The sequence below is a fragment of the Capricornis sumatraensis genome, chromosome 2 (assembly GCF_032405125.1).
Source record: "Capricornis sumatraensis isolate serow.1 chromosome 2, serow.2, whole genome shotgun sequence".
In the NCBI taxonomy this organism is placed as follows: domain Eukaryota; kingdom Metazoa; phylum Chordata; class Mammalia; order Artiodactyla; family Bovidae; genus Capricornis; species Capricornis sumatraensis.
The window spans coordinates 160,641,751-160,666,583 of NC_091070.1; the positions used below are offsets into that span (position 1 = coordinate 160,641,751).

Genomic DNA, 24,833 nt, shown 5'->3' on the forward strand with positions numbered 1-24,833 from the left:
GTGGCTTAAAGGTATATGTAGCACCGGTTACATGGAAGAGAGTGGCCTTCAACCTTGCAGTCTCAGAAAAATAGCAGTTTAATAGACACACCAAGAACTTCCCTGATGGTCCAGTGGTTAAGACCCCTCGCTTCCAGTGCAAGGGGCATGGGTTCCATCCCTGGCCAGGAAACTAAAATCCTGCATGCTGTGTGGTGTGACCAAAAAAAGAAAAAAAAAAAAATAGCCATACCAACTGAGAAGCTGTTTCTCAGAGGTGGACTCATAACTAAGCAAAACTAACTGATATTCACACCTGGATCATTAAATCTACCTCTGTATGCGTATCTATATCTATATCCATATATCTAGGATACTAGAGTCTTTAGGACCAGCTCAATATTTCACTATAGCTAGCCTTATTTCAAAGGCTTTGGGATTGCCAAACAATTTTTAGTCTCAGCACCTCTGTATTTCTATCTTTTATGTACTGAGCCTTCATATAAGCTCATTTTTGTGGCTAAAGTCATTTTTTGAACCTCTGAGTTAGAGCTTCTGCCTTTAGCAGAAGAGCACTAGGTGTTTGGACAAATCCTCCCTCTGATGTTGATAGGAAAAGCTGGACAAAATACCAACAAAACATTTGCTGTGAAAACATCAGAGAGGTAAAACCAGGTACTTTTTAGTACTGAATAGTGCTTTTGACAGACACACGGACCTAAGAGAAAAAAGTAGGAGTTCTGGACCTGTCAAAGATTAGGGCACTGATAAACAGCATAGATTCCTACATGTAATAATATCCAACACATTTTGCAAAGCAAAAGTTGACAGAATTACAGGGGAAAATATACAAATCTACAACCATTGAGGGAGATTTTAATATATATTTCTCAAAAGAATTAAAAACAAAGAAAATTGTAACAATATGATTAACAGCTTTAACTGTCACATAATAGTGAAGTCAATCACCTCAGAATACAATACAGTAAGCATACCTGAATCTTTTATAAAAATCAACTAGTGGAATGATGAAGCATATTCAAAAAATTGAAATCATGCAAAGTATTGAATATCATTACAGGTCTTTCAGTTCAGTTCATTTCAGTCACTCAGTCATGTCCAACTCTTTGCAACCCCATGAACTGCAGCACGCCAGGCCTCCCTGTCCATCACCAACTCCCAGAGTTCACTCAGACTCGCATCCATCGAGTCAGTGATGCCATCCAGCCATCTCATCCTCACTCGTCCCCTTCTTCTCCTGCCCCCAATCCCTCCCAGCATCAAAGTCTTTTCCAACTCTTCGCATGAGTCAACTGTTCGTATGAGTCAACTCTTCGCATGAGTCAACTCTTCGCATGAGGTGGCCAAAGTACTGGAGTTTCAGCTTTAGCGTCATTCCTTCCAAAGAAATCCCAGGGTTGATCTCCTTCAGAAAGGACTGGTTGGATCTCCTTGCAGTCTTTAAAAGTAACAAAATCCATCCTTTCTGGAAAGATAAAAAATAAAATCATAATGGATGTAAATGTACTTAGGTAACAAAAATATTAGAAATAAAAACTTGCAGTATGTATATAAATCATTATCACAGAGAGATTTATAGACAACATATTAGGGAGGGTAAGGCAAAAATTAAATGATCTATCATCTTGAATGATGACATAATAACATTAAAGTAAACCCAAAGAATACAGAAAAAGTAAATAATAAAAACAATAGCAGAAATTAATAATATAATGAAGCAAACAGAATAAAGATCAACATGGCAAAACTGGGTTTTTAAAAAGACTAATAAAATTGATCACTGTTGGGACTGATCAAAAATATAAAAGAAACAATTAACATCAAGAATAGAAATAGAGACATAACTACAGATACTACAAATATTAAAAATTAATTGCTGTTAAATTTGGTAATTTACATTAAAAAATTCCTTGAATTAAAAAAATCAAAATCATTCCAAGCATCTTTTCTGACCATAATGCATTAAGATTAGATCTCAATTACAGGAGAAAAACTATTAAAAATTCCAAAATATGGAGGTTGAACAACACACTTCTGAATAACCAACAAATCACAGAAGAAATCAAAAAAGAAATCAAAATATGCATAGAAACTAATGAAAATGAAAACACCACAATCCAAAACCTGTGGGACACTATAAAAGCAGTGCTAAGAGGAAAGTTCATAGCAATACAGGCATACCTCAAGAAACAAGAAAAAAGTCAAATACATAACCTAACTCTACACCTAAAGCAACTAGAAAAGGAAGAATTGGAGAACCCCAGAGTTAGCAGAAGGAAAGAAATCTTAAAAATTAGGGCAGAAATAAATGCAAAAGAAACAAAAGAGACCATAGCAAAAATCAACAAAGCCAAAAGCTGGTTCTTTGAAAGACAAATAAAATTGACAAACCATTAGCCAGACTCATCAAGAAGCAAAGAGAGAAAAATCAAATCAATAAAATTAGAAATGAAAATGGAGAGATCACAACAGACAACACAGAAATACAAAGGATCATAAGAGACTACTATCAGCAATTATATGCCAATAAAATAGACAACTTGGAAGAAATGGACAAATTCTTAGAAAAGTACAATTTTCCAAAACTGAACCAGGAAGAAATAGAAAATCTTAACAGACCCATCACAAGCACGGAAATTGAAACTGTAATCAGAAATCTTCCAGCAAACAAAAGCCCAGGTCCAGACGGCTTCACAGCTGAGTTCTACCAAAAATTTCGAGAAGAGCTAACGCCTATCCTCAAACTCTTCCAGAAAATTGCAGAGGAAGGTAAACTTCCAAACTCATTCTGTGAGGCCACCATCACCCTAATACCAAAACCTGACAAAGATACTACAAAAAAAGAAAACTACAGGCCAATATCACTGATGAACATAGATGCAAAAATCCTCAACAACAACAACAAAAATCCTCAACAAAATTCTAGCAATCAGAATCCAACACCACATTAAAAAGATCATTCACCATGTCCAAGTGGGCTTTATCCCAGGGATGCAAGGATTCTTCAATATCCGCAAATCAATCAATGTAATTCACCACATTAACAAATTGAAAAATAAAAGCCATATGATTATCTCAATAGATGCAGAGAAGGCCTTTGACAAAATTCAACATCCATTTATGATAAAAACTCTCCAGAAAGCAGGAATAGAAGGAACATACCTCAACATAATGAAAGCTATATATGACAAACCTACAGCAAACATTATCCTCAATGGTGAAAAATTGAAAGCATTTCCCCTTAAGTCAGGAACAAGACAAGGGTGCCCACTTTCACCGCTACTATTCAACATAGTTCTGGAAGTTTTGGCCACAGCAATCAGAGCAGAAAAAGAAATAAAAGGAATCCAAATTGGAAAAGAAGAAGTAAAACTCTCACTGTTTGCAGATGACATGATCCTCTACATAGAAAACCCTAAAGACTCCACCAGAAAATTACTAGAGCTCATCAATGAATATAGTAAAGTTGCAGGATATAAAATCAACACACAGAAATCCCTTGCATTCCTATACACTAATAATGAGAAAGTAGAAAAAGAAATTAAGGAAACAATTGCATTCACCATTGCAACAAAAAGAATAAAATACTTGGGAATATATCTACCTAAAGAAACTAAAGACCTATACATAGAAAACTATAAAACACTGATGAAAGAAATCAAAGAGGACACTAATAGATGGAGAAATATACCATGTTCATGGATTGGAAGAATCAATATCGTGAAAATGAGTATACTACCCAAAGCAATTTACAAATTCAGTGCAATCCCTATCAAGCTACCAGTGAAATTTTTCACAGAACTAGAACAAATAATTTCAAGATTTGTATGGAAATACAAAAAACCTCGAATAGCCAAAGCAATCTTGAGAAAGAAGAATGGAACTGGAGGAATCAACTTGCCTGACTTCAGGCTCTGCTACAAAGCCACAGTCATCAAGACAGTATGGTACTGGCACAAAGACAGAAATATAGATCAATGGAACAAAATAGAAAGCCCAGAGATAAATCCACACACATATGGACACCGTATCTTTGACAAAGGAGGCAAGAATATACAATGGAGTAAAGACAATCTCTTTAACAAGTGGTGCTGGGAAAAGTGGTCAACCACTTGTAAAAGAATGAAACTAGATCACTTTCTAACACCACACACAAAAATAAACTCAAAATGGATTAAAGATCTAAATGTAAGACCAGAAACTATGAAACTCCTAGAGGAGAACATAGGCAAAACACTCTCCGACGTAAATCACAGCAGGATCCTCTATGATCCACCTCCCAGAATTCTGGAAATAAAAGCAAAAATAAACAAGTGGGATCTAATGAAAACTAAAAGCTTCTGCACAACAAAGGAAAATATAAGCAAGGTGAAAAGACAGCCTTCTGAATGGGAGAAAATAATAACAAATGAAGCAACTGACAAACAACTAATCTCAAAACTATGCAAGCAACTCCTGCAGCTCAATTCCAGAAAAATAAACGACCCAATCAAAATATGGGCCAAAGAACTAAATAGACATTTCTCCAAAGAAGACATATGGATGGCTAACAAACACATGAAAAGATGCTCAACATCACTCATTATCAGAGAAATGCAAATCAAAACCACAATGAGGTACCACTTCACACCAGTCAGAATGTCTGTGATCCAAAAATCTGCAAGCAATAAATGCTGGAGAGGGTGTGGAGAAAAGGGAACCCTCCTACACTGATGGTGGGAATGCAAACTAGTACAGCCACTATGGAGAACAGTGTGGAGATTCCTTAAAAAACTGGAAATAGAACTGCCTTATGACCCAGCAATCCCACTGCTGGGCATACACACCGAGGAAACCAGAATTGAAAGAGACACATGTACTCCAATGTTCATTGCAGCACTGTTTATAATAGCCAGGACATGGAAACAACCTAGATGTCCATCAGCAGACGAATGGATAAGAAAGCTGTGGTACATATACACAATGGAGTATTACTCAGCCGTTAAAAAGAATACATTTGAATCAGTTCTGATGAGATGGATGAAACTGGAGCCGATTATACAGAGTGAAGTAAGCCAGAAAGAAAAACACCAATACAATATACTAACACATATATATGGAATTTAGAAAGATGGCAATGATGACCCTGTATGCCAGACAGCAAAAAAGACACAGCTGTGTATAGCAGACTTTTGGACTCAGAGGGAGAGGGAGAGGGTGGGATGATTTGGGAGAATGGCATTGAAACATGTATACTATCATGTAAGAATTGAATCGCCAGTCTATGTCCGATGCAGGATACAGCATGCTTGGGACTGGTGCATGGGGATGACCCAGAGAGATGGTGTGGGGAGGGAGGTGGGAGGGGGGTTCATGTTTGGGAACGCATGTACACCCATGGTGGATTCATGTCAATGTATGTCAAAACCAATACAGAATTGTAAAGTAAAATAAAGTAAAAAAAAAAAAAAATTCCTTGAAAAACACACATTACCAAAATGACACAAGACAATATAGAAGGCTACCAATACCAAAGGCTACCATACCTTTGATACTAAAATCTGACCAGGATATTATGGCAAAGGATAATGAAAGTTCAGTCTCACTCTTGAACATAGATGCAAAAATCTTACGTAAATATTAGCAAAATTAACCCAGAAACCTTAAATAGGATAATGTATCATGACTAACTTTTGTTTATTGAATCTATTTAAAGGTACAATAAAATTAAAATGTGATCAGTGTAATTTTACTAGAATAAAAAATCATTTAAAATACACAGACAAGTCATTTGATAGAATTCAATATACATTTTTGCTTTAAAAAATGATTACCAGGTTAAAAACGAAATGGAAATTCCTTAATCTAATCAAGAGTAACTACAAAACCCCTACAAGCATATACTTAATGGCGAAATGTTGAAGTCTTTTGTGAAGAGAAACAAGACAAGATTACCTATTAACTACTTCTGTTTATCATTATACTTGACCTGGCTTACTCAAGGAAGCCAGTCAAGAAAGTAAAAGGTATTGGATTTGAGAGAAAGAAATAAAACTCCTTACTAATGGTTGTGAGGACATTCATAGCACTCATAATCTAAATAACTCAACAGATAAATTACCAAGTAAACCTACCAATTTTGATGAAATCAAAATGTGAATAAAATCAATATTTTTTCTATATCAATAACAAACAGATTAGATAAAATGTCATTTTTAATAGCATCAAAGAATAACCAATACTTCAGAATAAAAAGCAACAAAAACATGTAAGACCCTTATGCAGAAAAATGTAAAAGATGTAAAGTTATACCTATACTGATATTGAAATCAATATCAATATGTCATTTCTTCTCAAATAGTTCTTCATATCTATAAATTCAACATATTCCTCACATAAATCCTAACAATTTTTTTGCAAGGTGAAGAATTTGACTAACATTTGTTCTAACATTTATACAAAAAACAAAGGGCCAAGAATAAACAAGATATTCTTGAAATAGGGGGACTGATTTACTACAGTGTGCTCAGAATTATAATAAAGCTATAGTGTTTGAGCAAAAAAGTTGGCTTACACGTCAACATTCAGAAAACTAAGATCATGGCATCCAGTCCCATCACTTCATTGCAAATAGACAGTGAAACAGTGAAAACAGTCTTTTGGGCTCCAAAATCACTGCAGATGGTGATTGCAGCCATGAAATTAAAAGATGCTTACTCCTTGGAAGGAAAGTTATGACCAACCTAGACAGCATATTAAAAAGCAGAGACATTACTTTGCCAACAAAGATCCGTCTAGTCAAGGCTATGGTTTTTCCAGTAGTCATGTATGGATGTGAGAGTGTTGGACTATAAAGAAAGCTGAGGGCAGAAGAATTGATACTTTTGAACTGTGGTGTTGGAGAAGACTCTTGAGAGTCCCTTGGACTGTAAGGAGATTCAACCAGTTCATCCTAAAGGAAGTCAGTCCTGGGTGTTCATTGGAAGGACTGATGTTGAAGCTGAAACTCCAATACTTTGGCCACCTGTTGCGAAGAGCTGACTCATTTGAAAAGACCCCGATGTCGGGAAAGATTGAAGGCAGGAGGAGAAGGGGATGACAGAGGATGAGATGGTTAGATGGCACAGCGACTCAATGGACATGAGTTTGGGTAAACTCCGGGAGTTGGTGATGGGCAGGGAGGCCTGGTGTGCTGTGGTTCATGGAGTCGCAAAGAGTCAGACATGACTGAGCGACTGAACTGAACTTAAGACCGTGCATTTGTACCAAAAGCATAGACAAATAGACCAATAGAGCATTCAGAAAGGCCATGGACTTCCCTCATAGCTCATTTGGTAAAGAATCTGCCTGCAATGCAGGATAGACTCGGGTTCAATTCCTGTGTTGGGAAGATCCCCTGGAGAAGGAAATGGCAACCCACTCTAGTATTCTTGCCTGGAGAATCCCATGGGCAGAGGAGCCTGGCAGGCTACACTCTATGAAGTTGCAAGAGTTGGACACTACTTGGCGACGAAACCACCGCAGAAAGGCCATAAATAGACCCAGGTTTATATAGAGACTTGATTTATGACAAAAGGGGGACACTTAACTTATAACAAATGGGTTAAAATTTTATTTAAACAAATGGTTCTGGGGCAATTGAGTTTCCAAATAATAATAAAAAAAGAACCTTAATTTACCTACACCATATACAAAATCACTTCCAAATTATTGAGTACACAGATGTGAAAGGCAAAAGTAAAGATTTTTGGAAGAAAATATAGACTTTTCATGACCTCGAAGTATGCAAAGAGTGTAAAATATCAGGCCAAGAAAGTACAGATTATAAATGAAAAGATAAACTTTACTATATTAAAATTAAGAATATATGTTTATTAGCAGACTCCATTAAGATGAAAGAGCAAGGCTCAGAATGAAAGTTGATATTTGCAACCTGTTTAACCTACAAAAGATTGTTGTACAGACTGTGTAAGAACTCCTACAGATTTCTAAGAAGAAAATAGGACACTCCATGGAAAAATGGGGAAGATACTTGAAGAGGCATTTTTAAAAGCAGTAAGTATTTGAAGTGTTCAAGCTCATACTCAGGGAGACGTGAAACCCATCTTTCAGACCATGAGTGATGAGAATGTAGAGTAATGGAAACTCTCTCACACTGCTGATAATAATGAACATCATTACCTTTAAAAAAGTTTGGATAACCCACTAAAGTTTAGTATTTTCTCAGTTATTTTATTCCTAATGATTCTAAGCAGAATGTATGCCCATGTGCATCAAGACCATTATAGAATTATCACAGTAGCATTTACTTATAATGGCTAGAAATTAGAAACACCTAAAATGTCCTGGGTGTTCATTGGAAGGACTGATGCTGAAGCTGAAACTCCAGTACTTTGGCCACCTCATGTGAAGAGTTGACTCACTGGAAAAGACCCTGAATCTGGGAGGGATTGGGGGCAGGAGGAGAAGGGGACAACAGAGGATGAGATGGCTGGATGGCATCACCGACTCGATGGACATGAGTTTGAGTGAACTCTGGGAGTAGGTGTTGGACAGGCAGGCCTGGCGTTCTGTGATTCATGGGGTCACAAAGAGTTGAACATGACTGAGCGACTGAATTGAACTGAACTGAAAATGTCTATTCATGGAAGAATGGACATTTTTGTAATGTCCACTCAATGGAATATTTTACAGCATTGAAAATGAACAAACTGCATGCATAAACAGCAATATGGAAGAATCTCAAACAGAAATTGAGCAAAAGAAGCCAGAGGTAAAGGACTACATACATCATTTCATTTATATTAAAAAAAAAAAAAAGAAAAACTGAATTATAGTATTACAGAATATGTACTTCCTGTTTGCCGTAGATGGCAAACAGGAGGAAGTAATTGCCACTGAAGTTTGGATAGTTCAGTCACTCAGTCGTGTCCAACTCTTTGTGACCCCCATGGACTGCAGCATGCCAGGCTTCCATGTCCATCACCAACTCCCAGAGCTTGCTCAAACTCAATTTCCATTGAGTCGGTGATGCATCGAACCGTCTCATCTTCTGTCATCCCCTTCTCCTCTTGCCTTCAGTCTTTCCCAGCATCAGGGTCTTTTCCAATAAATCAGTTCTTTGCATCAGTTGGCCAAAGTATTGGACCATCATCTTCAGCAACAGTCCTTCCAATGAATATTCAGGTTGATTTCCTTTAAGATTGACTGGTTGGATCTCCTTGCAGTCCAAGGGACTCTCAAGAGTCTTCTCCAACACCGCAGTTCAAAAGCATCAAATCTTCGGTGCTTAGATTTCTTTATGGTCCAACTCAAATCCATATATAACTCCTGGAAAAACCATAGCTGTAACTGGATGGACCTTTGTTGACAAAGTAATATCTCTGCTTTTTAATATGCTGTCTAGGTTGTTCATAGCTTTTTTTCCAAGGAGCAGTGAGTGAATGAGTGAAAGTAACTCAGTCATGTCTGACTCTTTGTGAACCCATGGACTGTCCATGGAATTCTCCAGGCCAGAATACTGGAGTGAGTAGCCTTTCCCTTCTCTGGGGGATCTTCCCAACCCAGGGATCGAACCTAGGGCTCCCACATTGCAGGCAGATTCTTTACCAGCTGAGCCACAAGGGACACCCAAGAACACTGGAGTAGATAGCCTATCCCTTCCCTGAGCTATCAGGGAAGCCCTCCAAGGAGCAAGCGCCTTTAATTTCATGGCTGCAGTCACCACCAGCAGTGGTTTTGAAGCCCCAGAAAATAAAGTTTGTCACTCTTTCCATTGTTTCCCCATCTAGTTGCCATGAAGTGATGGGACCAGATGCCATGATCTTTGTTTTTTGAATGTTGAATTTTAAACCAGCTTTTTCACACTCCTCTTTCACTTTAATCAAGAGGCTCTTTAGTTCTTTGCTTTCTGCCATAAGGATGGTGTCATCTGCATATCTGAGGTTATTGATATTTCTCCCGACAATCTTGATTCCAGCCTGTGCTTCATCCAGTCCAGCATGTTGCATGATGTACTTTTCATATAGGTTAAATAAGCAGGGTGACAGTATACAGCCCTGACATACTCCTTTCCAAATTTAGAACCAGTCTGTTGTTCCATGTCTGGTTCTAACTGTTGCTTCTTGACTTGCATACAGATCTTAGGAGGCAGGTATGGTGGTCTGGTATTCCCATCTCTTGAAGAATTTTCCACAGTTTGTTGTCATTGACACAGTCAAAGGCTTTGGCATAGTCAATAAAGCAGATGTAGATGTTTTTTGGGAATTCTCTTGTTTTTTCTATGACCCAACAGATGTTGGCAATTTGATCTCTGGTTCCTCTGCCTTTTCTAAATCCAGCTTGAACATCTGGAAGTTCTTGGTTTACATACTGTTGAGTCCTAGCTTGGAAAATTTTGAGCATTACTCTTCTAGCATGTGAGATGAGTGCAACTGTGTGGTAGTTTGAACATTCTTTGACATTGCCTTTTTTGGGATTGGAATGAAAGCTGACCTTTTCCAGTCCTGTGACCACAACTGAGTTTTCCAAATTTGCTGGCCTATTGAGTGCAACACTTTCACAGCATCATCTTTTAGGATTTGAAATAGTTCAGCTGGAATTCCATCACCTCCCCTAGCTTTGTGATGCTTTCTATGGTCCACTTGACTTCACAGTTCAGGATGTCTGGCTCTAGATGAGTGATCACACCATCATGGCTATTCAGAAGTCTGGATAATGGGTAAGTTTATGGGGCAGCAGTATGTGGTTCTGGGGTGCTAAGAATATTCAGTCATTTAACCTGAGTAGCAGGTTATATGAGTGATCACTTCATAATATTCATTTACTAGATGTTTATTTTATGTACTTTTTGATTGAAAAGTTTTAAAAATCAAGTTATATACATGATACTATTTTAATCTTAAGATAGCTTGGTACATCTATCTTAAAACAGGCATGGTCTTGCTAAAGAGGCTGATGTTGAGTGAGTACTCAGTTGTTCAGTTATGTTCAACTCTTTGCAACACCATGTACTGTAGCCCACTAGGCTCCTCCATCCATGGAATTTTCTGGATAAGAATACTGGAGTGTGTTGCCATTTCCTTCTCCTGGGAATCTTCCTGACCCAGGGATTGAACCTGTGCCCCTTGCATCTCCTGTCTTGGCAGGCGGACTCTTTACCACTTTGCTACCTGGGAAGCAAGGCTGATGTTAGTAACACATAAATAATAATATTTCACCTATATGCACTATTCCATTTGGTCCATACTCTGTAAGACCGGCATGGCAGAAACTATTGGATTCTTTTCACCAGTGAGAAAACTGAGGCCCAAAGAAGTGAAATGGCTCATCCAAATCCATGTTGTTAGCAAATGACAAGAGGTGGGATTTGCAGTTAAAACCACAGTACAATGTTCTGGGTGTTGTATTTAAAATACAAAATAATAAGTGTTGGTAAGTATATTGAGAATTTAGTACTGGTTCAGAATGTAAAATGGTATGAGTGCTGTAGAAAACAGTGGCAGTTCCTTAAAAAGTTAAATATAAAATTACCATGAAAAGTTTGAAAGTATTAGTCACTCAGTTGTGTCTTACTCTTTGTGACCCCATGAACTGTAGCCTACCGGGATCCTCTGTCCATGGAATTCTCCATGCAAGAATACTGGAATGGGTAGCCATTCCATATGACCCAGCATTTCCCCTTCTAGGTACACACCCCAAAGAACTGAAAACAAGGACTCAAACCAATACTTGTACACCAATGTTCATAGCAACTTTGTTCACAGTAGTCAGATGGTGACAGCCACCCAAATGTCCATCAACAGAGGAATGGATAAATAGAATGTGATCTGTTTATATGTACATTACTACTCTTTGCCCTTTTCGGCTGTGTACTCAGTTCTGTCTGACTCTTTGTGCTGTGCTGTGCTTAGTCACTCAGTCGTGTTTGACTCTTTGCGATCCCAAGTACTACAGCTAATCTCATCTGTCCATGGAATTTTCCAGGCAAGAATACTGGAGTAAATTGTCATTTCTTTCTCCAGAGTATCTTCCTGACCCAGGGACTGAACTTGCATCTCCTGCATTGGCAGATTGATTCTTTTATCACTGAGCTACTTGCATGTATTATTATTATGCCTATGTAAAATTGTAAATATAAATATAGTATTATATAAAATTTATAAATATAAAATATTATTATATGTTAAAAGGTTATCCTTAGTATAAAAATATATACTATGTATAAAAATATAAAAGCATAAAAATATTATACTATGTAAAAAGGAATGAAATTCTGATACATGTTATAGCATAGATGCACCTTGAAATCATGTTAAGTTAAATAAGCCAAATATAAAAGGACAAACATGGTATGATTCCAATTATGTGCAGAATCTAGAATGAATTCATTGAGACAGAAAGCAGAATAGAGGTTACCAGGGACTGGGAGGAGGAGGAAATGGGAATTTAGTGCTTAATGGGTACAGAGTTTCTGCTTCACATGAAAAGATCTGGAACCAGGTTATAGTTTTGGTTACACAACCATTTTACACAGCCAATATTACACAGTGTGAATATATTTACAATGAACATGAATACCTAAAAATCATAAGGAATTTCATGTTATATATTTATTTTACCACAATCAAAATAGTTAAAAAAGAACACAGCTTAAATAAAGTGATAAAATTTATTTACCCTGTGTTCCCCAAACCAGGAAGCTGAGTTTACTCTGGGGGTTGGCTATGGTTAGGGGTCCTGGATCTTTCTCCAGGAAAATCTCAGAGGTGTGTGTATTTTAAGTTTCAAGGCTAATTAACTTACCAGTCTTGACATTCTTCATGTTCTAGAGATTCTCCATGGTCAGCAGTGAATTGGTATATGACAAACCAAACAATTCTATGTCAAATAGGAAGTTCAGTTCAGTTCAGTTGCTCAGTTGTGTCCGACTTTTTATGACCCCATGAATTGCAGCATGCCAGGCCTCCCTGTCCATCACCAACTCCCGGAGTTCACTAAAACTCACGTCCATCGAGTCGGTGATGCCACCAGCCATCTTATCCTCTATCGTCATCTTCTCCTCCTGCCCCCAATCCCTCCCAGTATCAGAGTCTTTTCCAATGAGTCAACTCTTCGCATGAGGTGGCCAAAGTACTGGAGTTTCAACTTTAGCATCATTCCTTCCAAAGAATACCCAGGACTGATCTCATTCAGAATGGACTGGTTGGATCTCCTTGCAGTCCAAGGGACTCTCAGGAGTCTTCTCCAACACCACAGTTCAAAAGAATCAATTCTTCGGCGCACAGCTTTCTTCATATCCAACTCTCACATCCATATATGACTACTGGAAAAACCATAGCCTTGACTAGACAGACCTTTGTTGCCAAAGTAACGTCTCTGCTTTTGAATATGCTATCTAGGTTGGTCATAACTTTCCTTCCAAGGAGTAAGCATCTTTTAATTTCATGGCTGCAATCACCATCTGCAGTGATTTTGGAGCCCAGAAAAATAAAGTCTGACACTGTTTCCACTCTTTCCCCATCTATTTCCCATGAAGTGATGGGACCAGATGCCATGATCTTCATTTTCTGAATGTTGAGCTTTAAGCCAACTTTTTCACTTTCCTCTTTCACTTTCATCAAGAGGCTTTTAAGTTCCTCTTCACTTTCTGCCATAAGGGTGGTGTCATCTGCATATCTGAGGTTATTGATATTTTTCCTGGCAATCTTGATTCCAGCTTGTGCTTCTTCCAGCCCAACATTTCTCATGATGTACTCTGCATATAAGTTAAATAAGCAGGGTGACAATATACAGCCTTGACGTACTCCTTTTCCTATTTGGAACCAGTCTGTTGTTCGATGTCCAGTTCTAACTGTTGCTTCCTGACCTGCATATAGGTTTCTCAAGAGGCAGGTCAAGTGGTCTGGTATTCTCATCTCTTTCAGAATTTTCCACAGTTTATTGTGATCCACCCAGTGAAAGATTTGGCACAATCAATAAAGCAGAAATAGATGTTTTTCTGGAACTCTCTTGCTTTTTTGATGATCCAGAGGATGTTGACAATTTGATCTCTGGTTCCTCTGCCTTTTCTAAAACCAGCTTGAACATCTGGAAGTTCATGGTTCGCGTATTGCCAAAGCCTGGCTTGGATAATTTTGAGCATTACTTTACTAGCGTGTGAGATGAGTGCAATTGTGCAGTAGTTGGAGCATTCTTTGGCATTGCCTTTCTTTGGGATTGGAATGAAAACTGACCTTTTCCAGTCCTGTGGCCTCTGCTGAGTTTTCCAAATTTGCTGGCATACTGAGTGCAGCACTTTGATAGCATCATATTTCAGGATTTGAAATAGCTCAACTGGAATTCCATCCCCTCCACTAGCTTTGTTCGTAGTGATGCTTTCTAAGGCCCACTTGACTTCACATTCCAGGATGTCTGGCTCTAGGTGAGTGATCACACCATCATGATTATATTGGTCGTGAGGATCTTTTTTGTACAGTTCTGTGCATTCTTGCCACCTCTTCTTAATATCTTCTGCTTCTGTTAGGTCCATACCATATCTGTCCTTTATCGAGCCCGTCTTTGCATGAAATGTTCCCTTGGTATCTCTAATTTTCTTAAAGTGATCTCTAGTCTTTCCCATTCTATTGTTTTCCTCTATTTCTTTGCATTGATCGCTGAGGAAGGCTTTCTTATCTCTTCTTGCTATTCTTTGGAACTCTGCATTCAGATGATTATACCTTTCCTTTTCCCCTTTGCTTTTTGCTTCTCTTCTTTTCACAGCTATTTGTAAGTCCTCCCCAGACAGCCATTTTGCTTTTTTCCTTTTTTTTTCCATGGGGATGGTCTCGATCCCTGTCTCTTGTACAATGTCATGAACCTCTGTCCATAGTTCATCAGGCACTCCATCTATCAGATCTAGTCCCTTAAATCTATTTCCCACTTCCACTGTATAATTATCAGGGATTTGATTTAGGTCATACCTGAATGGTCTAGTGGTTTTCCCCACTTTCTTCAATTTAAGTCTGAATTTGGCAATAAGGAGTTCATGATCTGAGCCACAGTCAGCTCCTGGTCTTGTTTTAGATAAATGCAGTTTACATTTATATGATGGATATGTGAAGATGTGTATACCTCATCTTAGAATTGAGGAGTAAGGGTATGTGTATGAAACAAAGAGGATAGTTTGTGTTATTTCTTCTTGGAATGAGTTAGCTACAAGTTAGCTATATTTGTACTTCGAGAGTAAGCTAAATAGAAATAAAGCTGGAGACTTCAGATTTTTTTTTGTGCTTTAGCAGACACTCTTTAGATACTATCTATAAATCCACTTTCTAGAGATTATTCTTGCTAAAAAATCAAATTGTTATTTAACTTCATTGCAGAGAAAATTTAAAAATAATCTTTGATATTCAGCTAGTTGGGCTCTCCCAAGAGATCTTAATGGAGATATTAAGGCAAATAATCCATTGTGTTTCACTGTAATCCTTTAAAATATCGCACAGCCCTTGCTTTAGGGAAGCAAAGTGTTTCTTACAATGTAATTTTATATGCTTTTTTACATTCATACTGAATTTCTTTTCCTTTTTACGTCTTTAGTTTCATTTTAGCCTTCTCTGCTTCTATTAAAAAGTTTAGTTTTGTGGATAATATTTTTCTACTTCTAAGTTTGTATACTTCATATTTCTGAAAAATAAATGTAATCATTGTATTTGTCAGTTTTAAAATTGGAATTCATATACAGAAATGGCAATATAGTATTTTGGGGGAGTGATCGTTCTGGAGTGAGACCAAATGGATCTGAATCTTGGCTCTAGTCATTTTGTGACTGTGGGCAAGGCATTTAACGCCTGTACACTTTGGTGTATTCATCTATAAAATGGAGCTGATAATAATATATACCATAGAGAATCATTAAAAATAATATTTTTAAAGCAAGTATAATGGTGCTGGCACAGACACACACACACAAATTCTTTTTAAATACAAAATAGTGTTAAATAAAATGGTATAAGTTCACTGTAACCCTGGACTTTGTACTATTATTTTTTCACCTGTGTAAATGGAAATATTTAGCTCAGAAGGCAATGTGAATGTTATTGTAATGCCAATAATAACTTTTGTTTGGAGATTCTTTAAAAGAAAGTTGGCAAAAGTTACTGTTTAATATAATTATTACCAATGTAACCAGGATGTAACCAATTTTCAGTAGGAGAGAGAATAACTCTCAAGTAGTATGGAATAGTGGATTTTGGTGAACACCTTAGTTTCCTTTGCACCTTTGCCCTAGATCGGAAGGGCAGCCTGTTTCTTACAGAATATATCAGATCAGTCATCATGAAACACTAGCTCTTGACATAATAATTAATTCATATGAATTACCCAAGTGATATTAAGAAAATGATTTATATAATCTATGATGTGAGAAATCAATTGTTTCATTATTCATCACCCATTGTGCAGTTTTGATTTAATTTAGTTTGTTGTAGATTATTTTACTGCTCTATTAACATAATGATTTGAGCAATTATTTATAGTTTGTGATATTAAGTAAGAGATTTAGGGGATATTATCAGATAATTTACGATGGAATGATGTCTATGAATATTATGTGGAATTCTGCCATTTTAATTTGAGTACTGTATGCAGTTCGATCATAATGAATTCGTATTCATTAACAACAACAAAATTCATGTAACAACAACATAAATGTAATTTTCCATTGACACAGAAGTTAGTACCAGTATTATTTAATAAAGAATTGGTAGCTAATAATATCTTTGGTCCTCAGTTTCTTCATTTGTCTTTGGAAGTATGATACTGTGGCTGGAAGATTCTGCAGTCACATGAAGAAAATAAATGATTTGATCTCTACCTTTGTTTCTTTTTAAGACTTATTATCAATCTCCTTCTGTTGTTACTTCTTCTTTTAGAAATTTTTTATAAATATCTTTGTCCTGACTTTCTAGCATGTCCTCGTCATCATCTGGACTTAGGCTTTTAATAGGGATACTTGTGTTTGCTCATGTCGGTTTCCTTAATCATTTCTCTCTCAACATATAGATTGGAATGGCCTAATGCCAATCAAAGGCTTTCCAGAGGAATAAGATTATACAGGCACACATTCTTATTTGCAACTCCTAAATCTCAAAGCTCTGAAAACTCAGACTAATAGAAATAAAAATAACCCATTTATTGCCACATCTGAATTGACACAAAGTTGTTTATATAGTCTGTTTCCAATTTATTGTGAATATTTCGGCATTTCATTACAGAAATATTAATGGTTTGCACAATGCTGCCCTAAGACTCTGATGAAGATGTTGCATTATGTATAGTATATACACCATATTGTCCTAAAATCTGGAAAATTCATATATTCTGAAATACATTTGGGTGCAAAGGTTGCATGCAACCTGTAATCATGATTGTTTTTGGTATTCGGTAATCTAAGCACCCTGTAGTCTAGGAGTATAAAATTTACAATTTAGTTATACATTTTAATCTTTAACTTTTCTTTCAGATTAACTACAGTCATAATACATCAATGATATATTATGAAATTAAATGGTTTCAACATCCTTGAAATAATTATTTTAGTGTGGTTAGCTAAATTCTCATGTTACATGATGTTACATGATATTTTTAAGAAATACTTGACTGGCTATGCATATTATTTACAGAGATTACTAATGAATTCCAAATTAACATGAGTGATGTAAACAGTTTCCTAGCTTGTGAGTTCATGGCTGTTTATGGGATATCTTGGGATACTAAGACCACATTTTGCATATATATTCAGCTCTTTGAGTGAGGCTGTATGACCCTTTCCTACCTCCCCTCCTCAAGAGAGGAAATCCTTTTATGTGGATTGCATTGTTATAGTGTCATTTCTCATGTAAGATGTACAAATTATTAACCACATAACACTTTAGTGGGAGATATTAATATTAATTTGTTTGTAAAAGTCTAATTTTTAAACTATTACTTTTAGGTATTTACTACCAGGAAGTACACAATTCTTCATGAGAACACCAAACTACAACTTGAAATACAGTTCACGTGGAATGGCTCGCTCCAATGTTTTGTTTACATCTCGATATGGCCATTTGTGAAACAGAAGGGAAGATCGCCATGGGTTATGCATAATAGCAATTCATTTTTTTCCCAATTTAACATTGAAAAGACAGTGACCATTAACTACTGTTTTATGTATATATGATATATATGTGTGTGGAAAATATGTACACACATGCACTCAAATAACACATATATTTATTATAATATATGAAAGAAAAATTAGCAGGAAACTGGATATAAGATTTAACCTTTCTGGAAATGTAATAAACCATATTAAAATTGTTTACACAAATATGTGAATGTCTAGAATTTGCTAGGTTTATAATTAATACCTTCCTACTAGAAATGTTATTTTTGCTGCAGAGTATATAAAACAGAATTGATCTTGAAGATCCCATTACAATGTTATTTTCTAGATAATACTTTTGACTTAAAAAGAATTAATAGTATATTACTTTATTAATTCTCTTATATATATCTAGTAGCCATTTAAAATGAAAACAAAAATTAGAAGCTTGGTGTTGCTTGATGATAGGATTAAGTATAAAATGGGTGTGTCATTACTATAGCACACAGTAGCATGCTATTAATATAAAAATCCCACCTGAATTCTCCAATATTTTTATTCCTCAGTGTGGGAATCTAGCTACTTGTGAAAATGATAATGTAAATTTTCAGTAAGGCTCTAGTAAGATCACAATAACTATCTAAAATGGAAGACAATCCAGTGGGTTAAAAATTAAACTTACTAGCTTATATTTTTATTTTTTATTGAGAGTCACATAAAGGGAACAGAAAATGGTGGTAATAGTAAAATCTTTCCATATGGCTTTTGTGTCTCTTACCACTCATACCACTTATGTTTTCTTTTTTGAAAGTATACCTCTGATGGGTACATATGGTCAAATACAATTTCTTCTCTTCTTCAGAAGGGGAAGAGCTGATAATTTAAACTTATTTCAATGTTACAGAATGAATGTGTCACATTATTTTATGTCTCTCAACTTTGAGACCAACGTACGTTGCAAAGACTAATGCAGAGTTTCATATTGCCCCGTAGAAAGTCATCTAAATTATTACAAAAAGAAGATTCTGATTACTAAATGTTATTAGTCATGGATGTTCTCTTGAGAATTTCAAAAAAAATCAAAATAGAGTGTGAAGTTTTCTTCTTGTCCAAAGTTATTATGCATAATTTTCATAGCAGTTTACTTCCTTTTTTGCTTACAGTTTCAAAAACTATGAGTGAGCTTTCAGTTTTCTATACAAATATAAAAAATACCATGGATATCCTTAGAGACGGTGATATTCACCTTTTAGAATTTTATTTTCATTTCTCCCAGTAGTTTTATTTTTCACAGATGGTAATTATTTGCGACATTCATGAATGTTTTACCTCCTTTTACTATCCTGAAAGCTTTTTCCAGTAAATCGAGAAATGGTCCCAAAGCAGAAGGAGAACTGAGAGGGGCAAACTGGCCTGCTTTAATTCACAAGCTGGATAACTGACAACCCAAAGTTGTAAGTTAGATATATTTTGCTTTTAAAGCCATAATCTGAGGCTGTATTTGGATAAAATAGGTTCTTCCCTAAATTATTGCTAGTTACTGGATTCTTTATGACTACCAACCACTCATATTCCAATGGATACTCTTCCTTGCTAATTGCGTCCCAAAGGAGAGTTATTGTGTTTGTGGGAAAAGAGGATAAGGATGTCAGGATGAAGGAAATCACAGTGTAGCTCTGAGTGTTTATGACACCATTTTGTGAATTCCTAAATACGTTTAGAATTTTGGAGAATAAATAATGCTGAAATTGGGATATTAATAAAATCATTGTAAGAATGATCAGCAAGTAGGCCTTTTCATGGAGCAATTTAAGTCATTTTTTGGGTTCAGATTCATGATTTGTTCATGAGTGAGACACAGTTTCAAAGGTCTGATGTATGATATCAGTCCAGTTTCTTGGCCGCTCACTTGCATTAGCTTAAATCACAATGGTGACTTAATTTGCTAGAGTGAAAAGAATGTCTAACATGTCTCTCCCTAGGAAAAAAAATGTTTTAAAAAGAGTAACTTTAAATGTATGAAAGTACCCAGTTAGTTACTAACAATCAAATTTGATTCCTCTAGCTAAGTCTGACTTTTTTTGAGTGCTAGAATTTTCTTGCCCACATTTGCCTCTTTAGACTCATCTGGTTCTGATATGAGGAAGATGTGAATAAAAGCCATGTGCCCATTATTTATGTATACTACCTGGTACCCTGTGGACTATGGTTGTGTTCACGCTTATTCCTTAATGAGAAACTAAGAAGACACAGTAATCAACTGTGAAAGTCCCTAGAGGCCATAGAAATGTTTTAGTAATATAAAATATTCTTTAGTTTTTATTATAAATTTTTTATTTATAGAGTTAAAATATATCAGTGTAAGTGATAGTATGGGTCTGACTCTCTTCTAAGAGAAAACATACCTTTTTATCTGAAAAACTCCAGAAACTGTTCAGTCTTACCAGAGTTTTTAACAGAGAGTTTGGTTTACTTGTGATGAAAGCATATTTTCATTCTGTTATTAAAAGATACATCCCTGATCATTCTGTGACTAATGCTTTCCAGAACTGTATATGATTGAAGTTATTCCAGAACTGTCCAAGAAACAACCTTTTAATGTTAAATTATCATATATGAATATTGTATGAGATTGCAGATTAGTTTTCACTGTAATAATCCAGCACTGTAATAGTATTTGCTTCATGTATTTTGTGGAAGGAACTATTGTGATTCATATTATGATTATTAGCAACAATTTTTATTTTACCTTGCATGTATAAAAATTAAATTATAGTAAGATCAAATATGAAAATGGCAATAGGAATGTTAGATGCAAAGATCTATACACATTTTTTCATATATCTGAATTAGGTCTAAATATACAAAACTTTTTTAAGTTCTCCCCCTAAAACTAATATGAACCAAACTCAAGCAAAAAACCCCAGTCTTCTCATCCAGTACTTATACACAGCTAGATGCTAGTGGCTTGTAGCCATCAAGAAAAAGATTTCATTCTAATTCTTTTTTCATTAGAAAGTATATGATTATAGTCTTTAGTTATCTAACTTTAAATTTCATGTTTTAATATAAATTAATCCAAATGCTCTTCTTTAGCATGACAAAGTCATTCCACTTAAAAATTCTCTTTAAATCGAAACTTCCACATTACTTGACATTTTCAAAAGTACCAAAAAATTGGTAGTTGCATAAGCTCTATTATTTGTAGTTTTCTATAAAGCATTTGATTAATTCTTATATGTATATTCTTTAAAATATAATAGCAAATATGTTGAGAAGAGTGACAATAAATACCTTCCTTTTCTGTTCTGTAATACTTTTTTAACATTTTGAGTCCTAGTTTACTTGGTCCTAAGGGTTAAATGATAAAAAGTATAAGTACAATTGCTGTGTTCTTGTGACCTGGTGATTTGTGAAATTTTCTTTTATCTTGAGATTGAGAAATCTAATAAAGCTTTCCAGAACTGAATTAGTTATCTAAATATTTTGGACTAGTGCTACTTACAAATAAATTTTGAAAGTGTATTAATCAAAGTTTTATTCCTTACACTGTTTTTTTTCTTTCTTTTCTTCTTTTTTAAACTTCAAGTACCATTTAAAGTTTTGACCTTTGCATAGACAAAGTCAAGAAAAGAGAAATCCTGCTTTTTAAAATATTGATCTATAGTGGTATATTTTTGCCTCAGCAATAATAAAACTTAGGTAAGATGTGTTATTGGATCAAGTTCAGTTTTTTTGCTGAGATTTTTGAGAACAAGGTTGATGTTTCAATGTCCAAAAAGCATTAATTATTTGGATCCATATGAACCAAGACACATGGCTCTTGTGACCAAAAATGTTAAGTTAAAATTAATTGTACACTTTGAGATTGTTGCCTTTTGGGGTGTTTTTCCTTTTTGCCTTATTATGAGTGGGTATATGGTATTGAAGGAAAACTATGCAGGTGAAACAGTTTCTATTAACTGGACTGTATTAACTAAAAAGAGCTACACAAAGTTTTTACTTTATCCTCACCTGCCAATTTGAAAACTATTGGTAAAATCATTATTCAATAGGCTAATATTTTCTAAATTAGTAAGACTTACCTTACAAAAGTTATCAGATAATGCTGATATTTCTCTTTCAAAGACTAAAACAACAGCTTTAGTCCTGAGCTGGTTGGTTCATATATTAACTAATATACATACTACAACTTTGAATATTAATAGATTGGCTGAAGATTTTAGGTTTGAAGATTAGTTTGAAAGCAATACATTTGCTCCCGTGAATAATGATGCAGATTATCCCCATGTGTTTTACTGCCTGTATATGAATGCAAATGTTGTTACAGAAAATATGCTTGAAATGTCAACACAGTGTGCAATTAGTATTGCATCATCATGCTTCAGCATGTGATACCTGTATGATGACGTTATTTCAACTACTCAGATATGTTACTGTAATAAAAATGTTTAACATAAGAAAGCTGCATATGTCATCAAATGCTTATTTCTGTTTCTCACACACACACACACACACACACACACACACACACACAGAGTTTTAAGTAGTAGAAGAGATTGGTTCTCAATTAACCAGGGTGATGAAACATATTTTCACAGTAAATTTCTGCTGCTGCACCGACAGTAGCTCTGTGAGGATCACTTTGTGCACATGTGCTCAGTCATATCTGACTCTTTGCAACCCCATGGGCTGTAGCCCACCAGGCTCCTCTGTCAGTGGGATTATCTCACAGGAAGACTGCAGTGGGTTGCCATTTTCTCCAGGGGATCTTCCCACCCAGGGATTGAACCTGTGTCTCCTATGGCTCCTGCATTGGAAGGCAGATTCTTTACCGCTGCACCACCTGGGAAGTCAGGGATAACTTTACCTGCTATTAAAGTCAGTTCAAGTCAACAAAATTGGTGTCAGTTCCTCTCTTAGTTAGCTGAAAGGAGACTGGCCTAAAATTTATAAATGGCATTTTTAGTATCACTGAATATGACATAACATCTTTCTAGAATCATTAATTATGACAGTAGGATTACTGACCCAAACAGAAGTACATTAGCATCTCAGCTATGATGTTATTTTTTTCAGGAATTTATAATTTTGTCATGATTAAAACACTGATCCTCAATAAGAAGCATATCCTAGTCTTTTTACCACTATTACCATTGTCTATAACATGATTATATATAAAGAAATTGAAAAATTTATCGTATGACAGGAACTTTAATGCATGTTGCATTATTTTTTTTGAGTTGACAACCAAGTGACATAGACATTGACTTTTAAAATATATTTTTTAAAATTTGTTCTTTTACAAAGTAAAAATATTCTGTAAAAGATTTAAACTTTGAATTTTTAATTTTTTTTCAATGAATGACAGATATACATGAGGCCAATGTGGTTAGTTCAGTATCCCCCTAGTTTATGAAATAATTTGTAAGATCAACATACATATAGTAAATGATTGAAAATCTTTCAAAACTCTAAATAAGTCATCCTAAAATAATCTCTAAAAAAGTGCTGAAGTTCCATTACTTTGGCCACCTAATGCAAAGAGCCGACTTAATTGGAAAAGACCCTGATACTGGGAAAGGTAGAGGGCAAAAGAAGAGGGTGGCAGAGGATGAGATAGCTCAGTAGCATTACTGACTCAATGGGCATGAGTTTGAGCAAGCTCTGGGAGACGGGGAAGGGCAGGGAAGCCTGGTGAGCTGCAGTTCATGGGGTCACAAAGTCAGACATGACTTAGCGACTGAACAACAACAATAATCTCAAGTGTTAGAAAAATTTGTGTAGTGCCTTAAAACAAAATTATCACTTAGCTCAATAGATCTTTAAACTGATTTATCAGAAAGTTCTCTCTTAATGACTATTCATATACACATAGAATATGGTGATGAAATATAGAATATGGTGACAAAAATGTCCATCACCAGGGTCTAGTAAATGTGGAAAACACTGAGCATATAAATGGGAATGTTTCTTTTTACTTCCAGAACCTCTCAAGAGTCTTTAGTGCTCTAAGATGCTTTAAAATTCCCCAGCAAGGGACTGGAACATAGTAGTTTTTAACTAATTTCACTGTGGGATCTTTTATTGAAAGGCACCTCCCAAGACAATTCTTATTGACTAACATTTGAAAAACAACTACCTAAATGAAGTGATTCACTAAAAAGGAATCAGGCTATTTATTTATTTACTAAATATACACTGTGGTATAATTATGAACACTGACAAATCTAGTGCAAGAATTTACTTGCACTTGTCATTTGAGAATTTGGCCATTTCCAGAGGAATATTTGAACAAGTATTTCAGCTGCAATGTCTTGACCCGAGAAAGATGGCCATACATAAATAGTCTTAATGGTAAACATGAGGTATATTAGATATTTGAAATGTAATCATGATATGAAAAGTAATATGCTTAAGATGTAGTTCAGAATGTGATTCAAATCTTTATGAGAAACTATTAATGATGTAGTGGCTTCCCTGATAGCTCAGTTGGTAAAGAATCCACCTGCAATACAGGAGACCCTGGTTCGATTCCTGGGTTGGGCAGATCCGCTGGAGAAGGGATAGGCTACCCACTTCAGTATTCTGGAGGAGCTAACATGATAAAAGTTTGTCTTCACTGAGATTCTAACAGTACCCATCTGCGGATGATATGAGCTTTATATAACAGACAGTATATTAATACCTAGAAGCCCTTGCTGGCCTTCTGAAAGAATCTTCTTATATA

The 24,833-nt window shown here is 35.6% G+C and overlaps 1 protein-coding gene across 1 annotated transcript in view; it reads left to right on the forward strand.

The window, feature by feature from the left end:
• The window catches only part of TTLL7 (tubulin tyrosine ligase like 7), a 106,497-nt gene extending 88,426 nt beyond the window's left edge, over nt 1–18,071 (forward strand). Inside the window, exon 20 of the mRNA XM_068966093.1 lies at nt 17,951–18,071. Coding sequence (XP_068822194.1) covers nt 17,951–18,071 — 121 coding nt within the window. The remainder of the gene's footprint in view (nt 1–17,950) is intronic.
• Nucleotides 18,072–24,833: the final 6,762 nt, after the last annotated feature.